The sequence below is a fragment of the Bos mutus genome, chromosome 26 (genome assembly GCF_027580195.1).
Source record: "Bos mutus isolate GX-2022 chromosome 26, NWIPB_WYAK_1.1, whole genome shotgun sequence".
In the NCBI taxonomy this organism is placed as follows: domain Eukaryota; kingdom Metazoa; phylum Chordata; class Mammalia; order Artiodactyla; family Bovidae; genus Bos; species Bos mutus.
In genome coordinates, this window is record NC_091642.1 from 31,077,692 (window position 1) to 31,095,808 (window position 18,117).

General features: G+C 49.9%; 1 protein-coding gene across 1 annotated transcript; it reads right to left on the reverse strand.

Annotated features, from left to right (window-relative positions):
* Positions 1 to 15,308: 15,308 nt before the first annotated feature.
* NKX2-3 (NK2 homeobox 3) lies at positions 15,309 to 17,894 on the reverse strand. The gene is made up of 2 exons (XM_070363487.1): positions 17,534 to 17,894; positions 15,309 to 16,051 (listed from the first exon to the last, which is right to left on the reverse strand). Exons 1-2 carry the CDS (start codon positions 17,892 to 17,894, stop codon positions 15,309 to 15,311), a joined length of 1,104 nt encoding a protein of 367 aa, XP_070219588.1.
* Between the last annotated feature and the right edge of the window lie 223 nt (positions 17,895 to 18,117).

The following is an 18,117-nucleotide window of genomic DNA, read 5'->3' on the forward strand; positions in this document are numbered from 1 at the left end:
AATGCCTCTCCTTTCATATGTTCAGTCTGAGAGGGCAGGAAGGCATTGTTAAGGATTAAATGGGAGGAGAAGGTGGAGGAACTCTGGATCCAACTTATTTATTGAATCCCTCAAGTTTCTGCTGTTTGTTGAACCTGCACCTAATACATTTTGCCAATTTTTATAACACGAGTAATTTTAAGAATAATGTACTTTGTTTATACTGTACTTAATACTTTTCTAAGCATTTTCTACTAAATTATTTCTTTTTTATGTCTATCTCTGTGGGCAATATAAAAGAAGCATAAGACATGATCCTTAACCTCAAGGAGCTTGTTTTTAAATTGAGGGTGGAAATAATGAGAAAATAAATAAAACCATTACTTGGATCAAGAGAGAAGTTTTGCAGGTAAGGCTACCTCATTTACATTAAAAGAATATGATATGTGATGGCCATGAGCTTTGGTAACTGGAAAAGACTTCATAATTGGGAGGCAGCATACTTACAAGTTGGGCTTCCCAGGTGGCACAGTGGTAAAGAATCTGCCTGCCAAAGCAGAAGACTCAGGTTCGATCCCTGAGTCAGGAATATTCCCTGGAGAAGGAATGGCAACCCACTCCAGTGTTCTTGCCTGGGAAATCCCACGTAAAGTGGATCCTGGCTGGCTACAGTCCATGGGGTCACAAACAGTTGGACATGACTGAGCACACACACGCACACATGCATACTTACAAGTTAGGAGGGGTTTGACTCAGAAGTGCTGAGATATTCCTCCAGGAAAGAGCATGGAAGACAAAGGGGTTGAGGGTGGGGACACTAAAGAGGTCGTATATATATCACTAAAAAATAAAGGGAAATTTGGTTGATTTGGCACGGTAATGGTCTTGAGAGTATATTTGATCCTATATGCAGTAAGACCCCAGAGTGCAACTGGGTAGATAGTACTTTAATTAAGAGGTATCTGGGGAAAATCAGTCCGGTGCTGGTATAAAGATGGGGCTTATCAATGATACACCCAAGCCACAGGATGAGTTAGAATGCCGTTATAGTAAAGTGCTTAGAGTTTTGAACCCTCACTTAAGACCTGAGGATCTTTGTACCAAGTGTCCAAATCCTCAAAATCTTCCCTTTTGGGGGAGGGGGTGGGCATGCCATGCAGCATATGGGATCTTAGTTCCCTGACCAAACCCTTTGTCCCCTGCAATGAAAGCATTAAGCCTTAACCACTGGACTGCCAGGGAAGTCCTGAAATATTTTTATTAACCCTTAAGAATGTAGATAATGGCACTTACTTTTTAGGATGGCTTCTTTTTCTATGCAGAGCCCAGTGCCCAAAATGTTTAGGCATTCAGAGAGTGTTAGTTCTCCCATTCCTTCTGCTCTAAGTGAAGAGAGACTCTTCGGGAAAATGTGCGTTTGTTGACTGGTTCCAACCAAAGGGAAGAGAACTAGGAGCAGCGATGCCCTAGCCAGAAGCTAAGGTGTGAGTAGGTTGGGGCAGTGGTGATGAACTTGAGGTGACAATGGTTTAAGTACATAGAGAACTATCCCCTGGGCATTTGAAAATATGAATTTAGAGGGGGACCAACCTATAGATTCAGGGACACTTCATATAAAAGTGATAGGTGACACTGTGTATGTACAGTGTCAAGTTTTAGGACAGCAAGAGTGTAGAAAAATTATGAAACTTGGAGGATTCCACGAAGTGGGGCTGGAGAAGCAAGAGGAGGAGCAGCTATTCTTTGAGAAAGAAAATGATTAGGAGAGTAGAGACTGTCAAAATTTTCCCAACTTTCCAGTAAAACGTCGTTATGGGGGTTTCCCTGGGAGCTCAGTGGTAAAGAATCTGCCTGCCAATGCAGGAGATATGGGTTTGATCCCTGGTTGGTCCTGGAATGTCCCACGTGCCACGGAGCAACTAGCCCATGCACCACAACTACCGGGCCTGTGCTCTAGAGCCCATGAGCTGCAGCTCTTGAAGGCCACTGCCCTGGAGGCTGTGCCGGGCGCGACAAGAGAAGGCACTGCCAGGAGAAATCATGCACTGCAGCTAGAGTAGCCCCAGCTCTGCACAACTAGAGAAAAGCCCGCACAGCAACAGAGACCCAGCACAGCCAAAATAAATAAATAGTAAATAATAATATTTTTAAAAAAGGTCATTATGCTGAACATTGAAGAGAGGTAATAAAGCACAAACTAGAGAAGTCATTTGATCTCAAAGAATGAGTCTCATATAATTAGGTGGAGTAGCAGGCCTTCAGGAGAAGGCAATGGCACCCCACTCCAGTACTCTTGCCTGGAAAATCCCATGGACGGAGGAGCCTGGTAGGCTGCAGTTCATGGGGTCGCACAGAGACGGACACGACTGAAGTGACTTAGCAGCAGCAGCAGGCTTTCAACACCTCAGGAGTGCTGCTGAAGGGCATCAGTATCTAGCACTTGGGAGATGAGCGTCATTTAGGCTGAGGGAAAGGGAAGTAGCTCTCAAGACAAATTTAGACAGATTACTGCAATCAAGATCCACATAATGAACATTTTCAATGAAATTTTTAAAAATTCTGCTTCAATTTTGCCTATAATAGTTGGACTCAAATTTATCCTAAATGTGGTTTTGAAATTATCCTTTGGATAAAATGGCTTGTTGAAGCAGTGATAATAAAATCTGATTAGGGCTAGGTCAGCTTCCCTAGAAAAAAAGATGACATCTATCAATTGATATTCTCTTCTCCCATTACTCATTCTCCTCCTGCCCAAAGCCTCTTTCAGAGATCCTTTCTGCTATTTTGCTCTGTATATATATATATATATATATATATATATATATATATATGGACATTACTTTAAATTCTCTCATTATTAAAGAATTTATCTTTGCCTGTCAAATTTAAGAATGCACTTAAAAATAAGAATCAAAAATTGTTGGCAGGGGGGGAAAAAAAGACAAATTCAGAAATCTGACTCCAAAGGGGGAAGGAAAGATATCTGAGGAAAGGACGCCAGTGTTAAGATAAAATAGAGATCACGCCAGTCAGAATGGCTGCTATCCAAAAGTCTACAAGCAATAAATGCTGGAGAGGGTGTGGAGAAAAGGGAACCCTCTTACACTGTTGATGGGAATGCAAACTAGTACAGCCACTATGGAGAACAGTGTGGAGATTCCTTAAAAAACTGGAAATAGAACTGCCTTATGACCCAGCAATCCTACTGCTGGGCATACACACTGAGGAAACCAGAACTGAAAGAGACATGTGTACCCCAATGTTCATTGCAGCACTGTTTATAATAGCCAGGACATGGAGGCAACCTAGATGTCCATCAGCAGATGAATGGATAAGAAAGCTGTGGTACATACACATAATGGAATATTACTCAGCATTAAAAAGAATGTATTTGAATCAGTTCTAATGAGGTAGATGAAACTGGAGCCTATTATGCAGAGCGAAGTAAGCCAGAAATAAAAACACCAATACAGTATACTAATGCATATATATGGAATTTAGAAACATGGTAACGATAACCCTGTATGTGAGATAGCAAAAGAGACACAGATGTATAGTCTTTTGGACTGTGTGGGAGAGGGTGAAGGTGGGATGATTTGGGAGAATGGCACTGAAACATGTATATTATCGTATGTGAAACGAATTGCCAGACCAGGTTTGATGCATGATACAGGATGCTCGGGGCTGACTGCAAGGAGATCCAACCAGTCCACCCTAAAGGAGATCCGTCCTAAATATTCATTGGAAGGACTGATGCTGAAGCTGAAGCTCCAATACTTTGGCTACCTGATGCGAAGAACTGACTCATTGGAAAAGATCCTGATGCTGGGGAAGCAAGAGAAGGAACAACAGAGGATAAGATGGTTGGATGGCATCACCAACTCAATGGACATGAGTTTGAGCAAGCTTTGGGAGTTGGTGATGGACAGGGAAGCCTGCGGTGCTACAGTCCATGGGGTCGCAAAGAGTCAGACACAACCGAGCGACTGAATTGAACTGATCTTTCCATACCCTTCTGGGAAAGCTGAGTTCCACTGGCAGGCTCTTCCTCATGGGACCCACTCTCCTTGATTTGTTTTTATTACTTTGTTTTCAGAGGGATAAATATCCATTCTCTCGACAAGCAACACTTCCCCTTTAAATATAGATATACTTTCTTTCCTACTTCTAGAAACAATGCTTCTTCTTTTGAGCTCTGAGGTCTCCCCACCCTGTAATTTCATATTTTCTACCTCCTTTCCCTTCCTTCACCCTCAAACATGTAGCAGACTATTTTATCTTTTTTTAATATAAACTTATTTATTTTAATTGGAGGATAATTACTTTACAATATTGTATTGGTTTTGCCATACATTGACATGAATCCGCCATGGGTGTACATGTGTTCCCCATCCTGAACCCCGCTCCCACCTCCTTGAAAAACCATAGCTTTGACTAGGTGGACCTTTATTGGCAAAGTAATGTCTCTGCTTTTTAATATGCTGTCTAGGTTACTCCTTGGAAGGAAAGTTATGACCAACCTAGATAGCATAATATTACTTTGTCAACAAAGGTCTGTCTAGTTAAGGCTATGGTTTTTCCAGTGGTCATGTGTGGATGTGAGAGTTGGACTATAAAGAAAGCTGAGCACTGAAGAATTGATGGTTTTGAACTGTGGTGTTGGAGAAGACTCTTGAGAGTCCCTTGGACTGCAGGAAGATCCAACCAGTCCACCCTAAAGGAGATCAGTCCTGGGTGTTCATTGGAAGGACTGATACTGAAGCTGAAACTCCAATACTTTGGCCATCTCATGCAAAGAAAGAGTTGACTCATTGGAAAAGACCCTGATGCTGGTAGGGATTGGGGGCAGGAGGAGAAGGGGATGACAGAGGATGAGTTGGCTGGATGGTATCACTGACTCGATGGACATGAGTTTGGGTAAATTTCAGGAGTTGGTGATGGACAGGGAGGCCTGGCATGCTGCGATTCAGGGGGTTGCAAAGAGTCGGACACAAATGAGCGACTGAACTGAACTAGGTTAATCATAGCTTTTCTTCCAAGGAGCAAGCGTCTTCTAATTTCATGGCTGCTGCCACCATCTACAGTGATTTTGGAGCCAGAGAAAATAGTCTCTCACTGTTTCCATTGTTTCCCCGTCTATTTGCCCATGAAGTGATGGGACCAGATGCCACGATCTTAGTTTTCTGAATGTTGAGTTTTAAGCCAACTTTTTCACTTTCCTCTTTCACTTTCATCAAGAGGATCTTCTTCGCTTTCTGTCAAAGGGTGGTGTTATCTGAGTATGTGAGGTTATTGATATTTCTCCCAGCAACCTTGATTCTAGCTTGTGCTTCATCCAGCCTGGCATTTTGCATGATGTATTCTGCATATAAGTTAAATAAGCAGGGTGACAGTATACAGCCTTGACGTACTCCTTTCCCTATTTGGTACCAGTCTGTTGTTCCATGTCTAGTTCTAACTGTTGCTTCTTGATCTGCATACAGATTGTTCAGGATGCAGGTCAGGTGGTCTAGTATTCCCATCTCTTTCAGAATTTTCCACAGTTTGTTATGATATACACAATCAAAGGCTTTGGCATAGTCAATAAAGCAGAAGTAGACGTTTTTCTGGAACTCTCTTGCCTTTTCTATGATCCAACAGATGTTGGCAATTTGATCTCTGGTTCCTCTGCCTTTTCTAAAACCAGCTTGAACATCTGGAAGTTCATGGTTCACGTATTGCTGAAGCCTGGCTTGGAGAATTTTAAGCATCACTTTACTAGCATGTGAGATGAGTGCAATTGTGTGGTAGTTTGAGCATTCCTTGGCATTGCCTTTCTTTGGGATTGGAATGCAAACTGACCTTTTCCAGTCCTGTGGCCACTGCTGAGTTTTCCAAATTTGCTGGCATATTGAGTGCAGCACTTTCACAGCATCATCCTTCAGGATTTGAAATAGCTCAACTGGAATTCCATCACCTCCACTAGTTTTGTTCGTAGTGATGCTTTCTAAGGCCCACTTGACTTCACATTCCGGGATGTCTGGCTCAAGGTGAGTGATCATACCATCATGGTTACCTGGGTCATAAAGATCTTTTTTGTACAGTTCTTCTGTGTATTCTTGCCACCTCTTCTTAATATCTTCTGCTTCTGTTAGGTCCATACCATTTCTGTCCTTTATTGAGCCCATCTTTGCATGAAATGTTCCCTTGGTATCTCTAATTTTCTTGAAGAGATCTCTAGTCTTTCCCATTCTGTTGTTTTCCTCTATTTCTTGATTGCTGAGGAAGGCTTTCTTATCTCTCCTTGCTATTCTTTGAAACTCTGCATTCAGATGCTTATATCTTTCCTTTTCTCCTTTGCTTTTTGTTTCTCTTCTTTTCACAGCTATTTGTAAGGCCTCTTCAGACAGCCATTTTGCTTTTTTGCATTTCTTTTCCATGGGGATGGTCTTGCTCCCTGTCTCCTGTACGATGCCACGAACCTCAGTCCATAGTTCATCAGGCACTCTATCTATCAGATCTATTCCCTTGAATCTACTTCTCACTTCCACTGTATAATCATAAGGGATTTGATTTAGGTCATACCTGAATGGTCTAGTGGTTTTCCCTACTTTCTTCAATTTAAGTCTGAATTTGGCAATAAGGAGTTCATGATCTGAGCCACAGGAGAAGGCAATGGCAAGCCACTCCATTACTCTGGCCTGGAAAATCCCATGGACGGAGGAGCCTGGTAGGCTGAAGTCCATGGGGTCGCTAGGAGTCAGACACGACTGAGTGACTTCACTCTCCCTTTTCACTTTCATGCAGTGGAGAAGGAAATGGCAACCCACTCCAGTGTTCTTGCCTGGAGAATCCCAGGGACGGCAGAGCCTGATGGGCTGCTGTCTATGGGGTCGCACAGAGTCGGACACGACTGAAGTGACTTAGCAGCAGATCGGAGCCACAGTCAGCTCCCGGTCTTGTTTTTGCTGACTGTATAGAGCTTCTCCATTTTTGGCTATAAAGAATATAATCAATCTGATTTCAGTGTTGACCATCTGGTGATGTCCATGTGTAGAGTCTTCTCTTGTGTTGTTGGAAGAGGGTGTTTGTTATGACCAGTGCATCTTCTTGGCAAAACTCTATTAACCTTTGCTCTGCTTCATTCCATATTCCAAGGCCAAATTTGCCTGTTACTCCAGGTGTTTCTTGACGTCCTACTTTTGCATTCCAGTCCCCTATAATGAAAAGGACATCTTTTTTGGGTGTTAGTTCTAAAAGGTCTTGTAGGTCTTCATAGAACCGTTCAACTTCAGCTTTTTCAGCATTACTGGTTGGGGCATAGACTTGGATTACTGTGATATTGAGTGGTTTGCCTTGGAAACGAACAGAGATCATTCTCTCGTTTTTGAGATTGCATCCAAGTACTGCATTTCAGACTCTCTTGTTGACCATGATGGCTACTCCATTTCTTCTAAGGGATTCCTGCCCACAGTAGTAGATATAATGGTCATCTGAGTTAAATTCACCCATTCCAGTCCATTTTAGTTCGCTGATTCCTAGAATGTTGACATTCACTCTTGCCATGTCCTGTTTGACTACTTCCAATTTGCCTTGATTCATGGACCTGACATTCCAGGTTCCTATGCAATATTGCTCTTTACAGCATCGGGCCTTGCTTCTATCACCAGACACATCCACAGCTGGGTATTGTTTTTGCTTTGGCTCCATCCCTTCATTCTTTCTGGAGTTATTTCTCCACTGATCTCCAGTAGCATATTGGGCACCTGTCGACCCGAGGAGTTCCTCCCTCAGTGTCCTATCATTTTGCCTTTTCATACTGTTCATGGGGTTCTCAAGGCAAGAATACTGAAGTGGTTTGCCATTCCCTTCTCCAGTGGACCACATTCTGTCAGATCTCTCCACCATGACCCGCCCATCTTGGGTTGCCCCACAGGCATGGCTTAGTTTCATTGAGTTAGACAAGGCTGTGGTCCGTGTGATTAGATTGACTAGTTTACTGTGATTATGGTTTGTGTGTCTGCCTTCTGATGCCTCTCGCAACACCTACTGTCTTACTTGGGTTTCTCTTACTTTGGACGAGGGGTATCTCCTCACAGCTGCCCCTCCTGACCTTGAACGTGGAATAGCTCCTCTCCACCCTCCTGCACTCACGCAGCCACTGCTCCTTGGACGTGGGGTAGCTCCTTTCGGCTGCCGCCCCTGACCTCGGGCGTGGGGTAGCTCCTCTCGGCCACGTTTCTGCGTGGTCCGTCGCAGTCGGGGCGCCTTTGCCCTAGTGCCCTGCTAATCCTGCTCCAGTTCCAAAAGCAGAAGGTTGATTGAGTGGGAGGCCCAGCTGCAGAAGTGCGGTGGCATGAAGGGTAAGCTTTAGATCCCTATAACATTTCTCAGGGCTCCCCAGGTGGTGCTAGTGGTAAAGAGCCTAACTGCCAAGGCAGGCGACAGAAGAGACAGACACGGGGTCTGGATGATCCCCTCGAGGAGCGAATGGCAATCCACTTCAGTATTCTTGCCTGGAGAATCCCATGGACAGAGGAGCTTGGTGGATTACAGTCCATAGGGTTGCAAAGAGTCGGATACAACTGAAGCAACTTAGCACCCATGCTAGCAACATCTCTCAGTCCTCAGGAAATCGTCCAACCATCATTATTATTACATCATCTTCCCTATGGTTAAGTGTCAGTTTTCATGGCTTTACTTAAAAGTAAGCAAAAAAGCCTCTTTTCACTACATGAAGAGAAATGGAATGAAAATACTAACCACTTCGGTGCTGCTCCCAATGGAAATGTAAATTGGTACAACCAACTTTAGAAAACTGCTTGGTAGAATCTACTTCCGCTAACTTTCATCCTCTAAGACGCAGCAATGGCACTCCTAGGTATGTACAGAAGCGAAATGTGCATTACGGTCATCAAAAGACATACTAGAACTGTGCTAACACATATGACCCTTTGCATCTAAATTAATCATAATTTTAGACAACTGAAATCCAATCCCTCAGTCACACACACACTGTTCAAGGGAGCAGCAGCCACATGTGACTAGCGGCAACCATACTGGACACCACAGACGTAGAACACTTCCATTACTGCAGAAAGTTCGACAGGGAATTGTTCTTGGATGTCTGTAGGTGCATTAGTCACCACAGCCCAAATCTAGAAACTACACAAAGCCCATCAACAGCACGATGGATGAATCAATTGCGGCACATCCACACAAGGGAATTCTGTAAAATAATGAAAATGAGCAATGTACAACAACACGCAGAATATATACCTCACAGATTTAAAAAGCCAGGCAGATAGAGCACTAGCTATGTGATTCCATTTATACAGTGTTCCAAATGGGGCAAACAAACAAACAAAAAACAAAAAAAACCCCATGGGTTGGGAAGATCCCCTGGAGAAGGAAATGGCAACCCACTCCAGTAGTCTTGCCTGGAAAAGAGTCGGACACGACCGAGCAAGCGACTTCACTTGGTGGGGATGGTAGTCGTAAAAAGGGAGCACAAGGGGGCTTGGGGTAGGGGTCGGGCATGCTTTATTTTATCATCTGGATGTGGTTCGCAGGGAGCGTTCAGCTTCTGAAGATTCAGTGAGCGGTATGTACACTTAGGTCTTTCCTGTATGTGTCATACTTCCATAAATTTTCTAAACTTCCCTTTAGAAAATTTTGCTGCTATGAACGTTACCTACAGTTCAGGTTTTTTGTGGGAGCGTCTTTTCAATAAAGCAAGCGTAGTTTTGAGATCAGTGCCCTTTCCCCCACCCCAGCCCCTCTGGACTTGGCCCGGAAGCCACACGGACTCACCAACCTCCCGCACAGCGTCTTATCTCCTCGCTGCGCGCTGGGCTTGGCTCCGCGCCTCGGTAGTGACCGCCAGGACGGCTGGTTCTCCCACTCTGGGCTCTCCCAGGGCTCGCTGAGGGCTCCCTGCCCAGCGGGCTCTGGCCGCCCCAGGCCGGTGTGAGACGCTGCGCCCGGCCCCGAGGCACCTGGGCCACCCGCAGTGCCTCCCGTTCAAGCGGAGCGGGCGGCGGCGGAGCACTGAACTCAAGACATCGAGAATCCGCCGTTCTCCCCGGGAGACGGGAGAAGGCACCTGGGATGTCCCCCTGAGCTCGGAACCATTAAGCGAAGGAGGAGGACGCTGCGCTGGAAGCCTTGAACCAGCCCGCCCCCTGCACGCGCTGCTCTCCCGCGGAGCGCCCGCCCACCCGGCCCCACCCAGGCCTTGCCCCGGAATCGCCTTGCCCAGAGGGGCTAGGTTTCCCTCCTGACCCCTTCCTCCCCGCAGCATGGGTTGGAGGGACTCGTGGCTCCCCCAGGAACCTCCTTTCACTTCCTTCTTCAGTCGAATTCCTCAAGTCCAAACCTCTGAAAAGTTTGCCAGCCTCGACGGCCCCGCCAGGTGGCCCCTGCCCCTGGTTTATCAGCAATGGCTCCCGCCCGCCCGCTCTCCCTGTGCACCTATGAGTGACCCAAGGGCAGAAAACAGTCCTGGGCTTCTGAGTTATACACAGCGCCTAGCGCAGGCCTGGCTGATGCCTACCAGACACTGCTTGTTGTTTAGTCGCTAAGTCTTGTCCGACTCTGGGACTCCATGGACTGTAACCCGCCAGGCTCCTCCGTCCACGGGATTTCTCAGGCAAGAATGCTGGAGTGGGTTGCCCTTTCCTTCTCCAGGGGATCTTCCCGACCCAGGAATCGAAACCGAATTCCTGCACTGGCAGGCGGGTTTTTTGGGGGGTTTTTTGTTTGTTTATTTGTTTGTTTTTACCACTGAGCCACCAGACCCTGCTGCACTAAGCTGCTTTTACATGGATCATCTCCTTTAATTTTCAAAGCCGAGGTGATTGATTGGCTCATGAGCATCTACATATATAAACCTTCATTGAGTTGTATACTTAATATTTGTGTGTTCTACTGTAAGAAAAGAAAACCTATAAGAAAGGCACTATTAAGCATACCCATTTTACAGAGGAGAAAACTGAGGTTCAGAGAGTTTCTTACTCAAGGTCTCTAATGATGTTTATGGTGGCCCTGAGATTGAAATAAAGGCAGTCTGACTCCAGAGTTCATCCTCCTAACCCCTCAAGATTAGACTCTGAAGAAAGAAAAAGAAAGTGCTGTCCTTGTAGAACCTATTCCACATGCCCCACGAGTAGTGCCTACTCACTGCTTGAGCCCAATGTGACACCTGTCATAGGATGGGGAAGGATTATCGCTTTTCTTTGCTTTAGAGCTCATAACCCAGAGAGACGGTTTACTTCACCCACGCAGTCTCATAGGTCGTTAGAAGGCTTGTCTGGATTTTACATTTCCTCCTGGATCACAGGACAATCAGTAACTAGGCGGTGGTTTGGGTCTGGGAGGGTATCTTTTCCCCTAGAGAGGGAGCTCAAAGAAGAACTAGCTGTTAGTCAAGGGTTTTCACCCTCTGATGGCCAAGGCACTGGAACCTCAGCAACTGAGCAGTACGGAAATCCTTCAATGAAGAGATGTGAGCTATTTATACCCAGAGATTGAAGGATCTGGGGAAGGGTAGGGATCGGGGAGGGGGCTGGTCCAGACTGGCTTTAAGTATCTCAAGACACGCAAAGTGCGCAGGAGCCAATTCATAGAACCAGCTCTGTTTCCTCTATGAGAATCACACGCCCCTTTTCCAGAACCGGAGGGGATGGATGCAGAGTGAAGGGCGACCAATGCGGGCCAGGAGGAAGCCAAGCAAGGAAGGTGGGTATCCGGTGCTGGGGAGCACTGAGAGGCCACGGTCCAGCAGGATACAGACCAGGAGGGAGAAAAAGGAGTTGCTTACTTAGGAAAACCCCCAGCGGAGCAATGGAATCTGCTCCCAGAGCCTTGGGTTTTCTAGTGCGCACGCGCTGAAATCCAGGCTTAGAAGTGAGTGCTCCGTGCTGGGCAGCATCTTGATCGCTGACCATATTTCTCACCTAGTGAATGTAGGGAAAGTTGATTTGGGTCTCAGATGCAGGTCCTGGATTTATTGCATACATTCCAGCTTTCCACCCCCGCCCCACCCTTCCCTCTCCTTGAGTCTTCTTCCCTAACCCTAAACTTGGTGTCCTCGTGTCAATGTTACCACCAAGTTCTCAACCTTCTTCCCTAGGTTTTAAGCTGTACGGCCAGGGGCAGCAATCCCTTGGGGAAGCCATATCCACCCCGCCCCCTGCCCCGCAGCATCTTGGGGTGCCCAAGGCCCGACCTTCCTCTGGGATGGGGATAGGCTGCAGGTCTTCTGTGGTCGATTTCCGGTGTTCTGGCTCCACCCAGGTGGTTCAAGAGTCTAGCTCTGCCCATCTTCCTTGCAGCCAGCACCCAGTGAGAAGTTCCACAGCACTGGGGCCACCTGCATTGGGGATGGCCACTCTGAAGCAGCCTGGCCCCATGATCTCCGTGTTATATGTTCTAGGGGGAAAAGATGCCAGCCTGGCCCCTCCGACCTCACTAGGCCCTCACATGGCAGGGAGAGAGACAAATAAATTTTTTCATGACACTATGTGGTGATACTGGAAAGTACCTAAGACTCTGGTGGCACTATTAGGGAGTGATTACCCCCACTTGGGTGGTTCAGGAAAAAAGCTTGGCCTTGACGGAGGAGCAAGAGTTTACCAGAAAGATGGGGGTGTTAGAGCATTCCAGAAGGAGGGGAGGACATATGCAGAGACAAGGAGGCGGCAACAGCAAAGCGCTGCTTGGACTGGCTTCCTTTTTGTCATTCAGGCTTCAGCTTGAATCTGATCTCTTCAATGTGGCTTTCTCTGATCACCTACTCAAAAGAATCCTCCCTCCAGTACTTGGTTCTCTTTCTTAGAATCAACTACCTATTTTTATATTTATTTGTTAGTTGTCTGTCTTCCCGGCGCACACACTCCTTCAAATCAACGGCCTAAGCCTGCGGACACTTTTATTTTTCACCGTTCCGCAGTGGCCAGAACAGTGAAGTGAACATGTATTAGTAGTATCAGTATCAGTGAATACTTGTGAATAGATGGATGGATGGATGAATGGAGTCCGAGGCTGCAGGCAGTGAGAAATGTCTTAGGAGGCAAGAGTTCCCTCCAAGCCCTTAGCCTAAGCAACTCAAGGAAAGAGACTAGCTCCAGAAGGAGGGCTCGCTAGGAAGGGGGTTTGGGACATCGGGGTGGTGGGAGACGGTGTCCCAACTGCAGGGCGGTTTGAGAGAGGAGGAAACGGGCGGCGAGGAGCTGAGGGATCCGCAGCCTGGTGTGCCTGGCTCGGGGGTCTTTTTGCTTCTAAGGAGGCAAGGGGAGGGCGGGTCTTCGCCCCCCCAGGCGCCGCCTGTCCTGCTTCCCGCTAGGCCCTGTTGGATGCGTCCAAGCCTCTTCCTGGGCGGTCAGTGGGTTTGGTGGATTGCCTTGCCGGCCTGTCTCTCTCTCTCCCCTCCCCTTTTTTTCTTCTCTCTCCTCCGGGACTCTGCAGCTCCCCAGCCCGGCGGCCCCGCAGCAACCTAGCAGCCCCCGCCCCCTCCTCTAAGGGCGAAATTGCTAAACTTGTAGCAATAATGACCCTGCTTTCAGGCAGCCGACTCCCGCTGAACATCTCGGCGCCCGGGCCGGCCCAGCCTAATCAGCGAGCCCCTCCCTGCTGCCCGCCCAGACCCCGTTCCCCCTGGCCGCCCCCTCCCCCAGCGCACAAAAAGTGGGGAACAAAACCCCCGCGCATTTCTCCGTCCCTCTGTTGAGCAGACTGCTGCACAAAGCCCCCGCTCTGAGAAGCAATGGGGAGCTCGGGGGGGACGTCAATCCCGACGCGCTGAGGTTTTTGTTCGCGCAGGGGACTTCGCCTTCCTACCACACCTTTTGTTCGGGACTCCAATAAAAAGCCATTCTTTCCGCACCTTCCCGGCCCGGAGCCGCCTTTCAGCGAGGCCCGGCCCCACAATGGCGCGGCGCGCTGAGGCCTCCCCATTCACCCGCCTTGGCACGCTCACAATCGGCCGTGTGGCAGCACAGGCCTCGCACAGGCATTCTCCGCAAGTGACAAGGAGCCGCATAAAGCCTCGGCCGCCGGGGGAGAAGGGAGGGCGACCAAGGGGGAGAACTCGGCCGCGGCGGGGCGCAGCGCCCCCGGGCGCGCTGGAAGGCCGGGCGGCGGCAGAAGATGGAGCTGCCTTCGCGGCGCCTACGGCTAGGCCTAGGGGCGAGGTTTCCTTTACTCTGGAGGCATTCGAGGTGGGCAGAGTCTAAGCCTTGATCTAACGCAGGCCCAGATACTAGCCCAAGCATCTGGGTGAAACTTGGGGGGATTTCAAAGTCCCACCTCAAAAGGCCCTGAGTCTCCGACCTGTCCTCCCTAGGACAGTAAAGAGAAATTAATGAACAAAGCCTTAGAGACCGGACTTGAAGCCTGGGGGCTGAGGCAGGGGAGACCAGGCCTGCGATCGCCCAGGGCAGAACTGCTTTCCCAGAGCATCTTTTCCTTCCCCGCCGCCCTGTTGAAGGACCTCTCCCTACTTTTGTGGGCTAAACAAGGTCTGTAGCCGGCCAACCGTTTGAAAATATTGCACCTTGTTTATTGACTCCTGTAGTGTATGGCAGCGGGTGTGTACATGGCGTGTGGATATATTTAGTTATATATATATGTATATATATTATATGTGCTGAATACAGAATAGGAAACAGAAGGAAAGCCGGTAACACCTCCGGTGGGCCCCTAGGTTCCAGATTTGTTCAAACCCCCAACTTTTGATCTCGCTCCGCTGATTTTTCTTGCAGAGTTCTACGCCTCCTGACAATCTGGAGATCCAGGCCGAGGTATCTGTTGCAGAGGGCAGGCGGTTGGGAAAAGGAAAATGGACTGTGGTGTGGCACTCCGGCCCTGCAAAGTGAGCAGAGGGTCGGTAGGGCCTGGGGATTTCTCAAGCCACGACGCCCATTTTTCTCTCCTTCATGCTGTTCTCTGTCCTTGAGTTTTCCGCCAGCGCTCTGCTGAGGCCGCGAGAAGGCCGAGAAAGAGAAGCCCTTCTTGCTCTAGGAGAGACGACTGGCAGCCTGAGTCCCAGCCTTTCGCACTCCCTTTGGAGCCGAGATTGGGGCCATTGTCCTCCAGGCACCCAGCCAGCGTTTCTGCCTCAGAGATAGTCTCCATGTAGGCCCAGGCGCATCCTCTTCGCCCCAGAGCCTCCTTCCCCGGACTTCGGGTAAGCTGCGCTCCGAGGCCCTGGGGAGCGAGACGTTTATGTATATATATTTATATTTTTTAACGAGGGGACCTGGTCCTTCCTTGGATCCAGCCTTTCTCGCCCTTTAGTCCCGCGGCGCCAGGCTGCGGTGGGGTCGCCTGCCGCGTTACCTGCCCGGTCCCTACCAGGCCCGGATGCCCTGCAAGGTACCCTGAGCGCACGCGGCCCCCGCCGTCGCACCCTGGTGCAACGGCTGCGCGCCGCCGCCGCCCCCGAAGCCGGCCAGGTTGCTCACGTTCACGAAGGGGCCGCCTCCAGACGCACTGCAGGCGGGCTGCATGGCCGAGGCCGCCGAGGAGGCCCCGCCGCCGCCGCCGCCACTGCCACCGCTTGCCGGGTACGCACAGCCATAGCTGCCGCTGTAGGCCGCGGCGGCGGCGGCTGCAGCGGCGGCGGCTGCGGCGGCGGCTGCCGAGTTCCCATAGCCATAGGCGGGGAAGCTGTTGTAGGAGTAGGCTCCCGCGCCCACGCTGTAGGGCGCGCCGTAGGCTGGCGCGCCAGGAGTGACGCACGGCTTGCCGTCCCGCACCAGCACCGGCACCGCCACACGGCGCGGCGGCGGCGGGGGCGCGTGCCCGCCCAGCTCCAGAGACTTGTCCTGCCGCTGTCTCTTGCACTTGTACCTGCGATTCTGGAACCAGATCTTCACCTGGGTGGACGTGAGCTTTAGGCTGCTGGCCAGGTGCTCGCGCTCTGGCGCCGACAGGTACCGCTGCTGCTTGAACCTGCGTTCCAGCTCGAAGACTTGGGCTTGAGAGAAGAGGACCCGGGGCTTCCGGCGGCTGCGTGGCTTCGGCCTTTCGCTCTCCTCTGCCGCCTTACAGTCTCCGGCCGCCTCCAGAGGTTTCTTCAGTTGGCAGCTTTCTGCGAAAGAAGCAAAACAACAGCGTCTCTTAGTTGTTCCCGGCCTCTCCGCGGCTCCGGTCCAGGAGCACTGTGACCCTTTTTGGTGGCAACGCGGAGCGTGCAGTAATAACTGCTTGGGTTTTGGGGAAGGTTTGTGACTTCTGGCGCCGTGGGACCCTTCGATCGCCCAAGGCCCCTCACCACGTCCTTGACGGGTGGAGGCACATAGTGTGGGGAGGGGTAGTTAGCACGCGTTTATTTAGAACTTCAGCATCTGCGAGAGATTACCCTGTATTAAATGTGCAGCTCGGCTTGCTAATGATTATTTTCAGGATGAAAGTTTGTAACTACATAACTCCAATATTTGCAAATTCGGTTGCCTTCTTTTCCGTCATAAATAGCTGAAGGTGTGAGAGGCATGTTGGTTTTTGGCGGCCGAAATGCGTGCGATGTGCGAAAATCTTCCTGCTTAGAAATGTCTGAGTGTACTGCTTATTGCCCAGGAACTGTTTTTTTGTTTGTTTGTTTACCTTTAAACGCCTACCTACCCACAAATGAGTGTCTGAGTAACGACAACCGATACCTTAGAAAGAAAAAGAAATTTGATTGACTGACTGACTTAGTTTCATGTCGATTTTAGGCCCAGGGGAGCTGTCAGAGCAAAGGCCTTGGCTTCCGCCACAACAAACCTTCTCTTGGGGAAGGAGATTCTTTTGGCTCTGTCTCCTCACAAACACTTCCTTGGAGGCTTTATTCAGTTATTCTGTTGCCCTGCCCAATTCACCTCCCGTCCTACTTGAGCAGACAGGATCTAAGTTCGGCGCGTTTTTCACTCAGCCCGAAGCCACACAATCTGGGACACAAAGCAAAACGTTACAGATTTTCAAAAAGGCCGGCTGCCTCAGGGGTGCGAGTGAGGAATGAACTACGTTCCCATGCGCTCTCCCACCATCCCCTCGCTCTCTGCCGGGTGCCACGGGTGCGAGGACGCAGAGTTCCAGGCGGAGAAGTGAGGAAAGCACCCCCGCTAAAATTCTACCTAAGTTCCTGCGCCCTCCGGACACCAGGCACACAATCTGCTTGGACTACCTTTTCCGAGAAGAGAGAACGGCTGCCCTGGCCTCAAAAAACGCATCTCACGCTAGAGGGAAAGTGGGAGAAGTTGAGGCTCATGCCCCTCTAGCTCTGGGGAAGAGCTACAGTTGTCAGCACCCGGCAGCTGAGCCCACATTGCTTATCCGCATCAGGGTAGCAATAACCTCCGGGGCTGCATCGCCTCCTCCCTCTGGGGGGAGTAGTTGGCGGAGTCATCTTGGCCTTCTCCCTCCGCCCTGGCTCCCTTGCAGCATCTGAGTTTTGCGGAGCTGTCGCTGACCAGGAACTGGCATGACACCAGCCAGGAGCTAAAGAGGCGGGCAGCCGTGCCGACAAGGTTGGTGGGCTGTTTGCGGGCATCCCGCCATTGCTCCACATGCGTGTTTCCTTTCCCCCTCTACTCACTTTGGCTCCCGTCCCTCACGACCTCGGGCTCCTCTTCATGTTCCTTAGGCCCGCTGCACGAGTCTCGCAGGACCGTGTGGACAAAGCTCTGGGGGCAGAGCCCCGAATCCCCGTGGCCATCGGCTGTAGCTAGTGAGTTCAAATAGGACAGTTTCTCGCCCTCTTCTTCCTCGTCTTCCTCCCCTCCGTCCGAAAACTGCGTCCCCTCAGCGGCGGCCAGCATGCAGGGCGCCGAGTGGAAGTGGTGCTCCAAGTCCGCCTGCAGGTGCGCGCCGTGGAAGTGCTGTTGCTGCTGCTGCTCCAGATTCAGAATGTCTTTGACTGAGAAAGGGGTGGAGGTGACCGGGCTTGGTAACATCATCAGGGCCACTTAATTGTCCAGTCCAAATACTCAATAAATCCCGGCGGGGGCGGGGAGGCAGCGCGGCGGCTCCAGCTCTCCTCTGGACTCCGCCGCTGCTGCCGAGTCGGGCTTTTGACAGACGCGGTCCCACTCCAGTCTAAATCGCCTCCATTGGCCCGGACGTGGGGGTCTGGGTTTTGTTACAGCCACTGCAGGGACTGGGGCCGGGGCTGAGAAGCAG

Excerpts from the sequence above, each read along its gene's own strand:
- NKX2-3 (XM_070363487.1), bottom strand. The coding sequence starts at position 17,894 with ATGATGTTACCAAGCCCGGTCACCTCCACCCCTTTCTCAGTCAAAGAC. Across the intron at positions 16,052-17,533 it reads CGTGAGGGACGGGAGCCAAA|AAAGCTGCCAACTGAAGAAA; the intron begins GTGAGTAGAGGG and ends CTTCTTTCGCAG.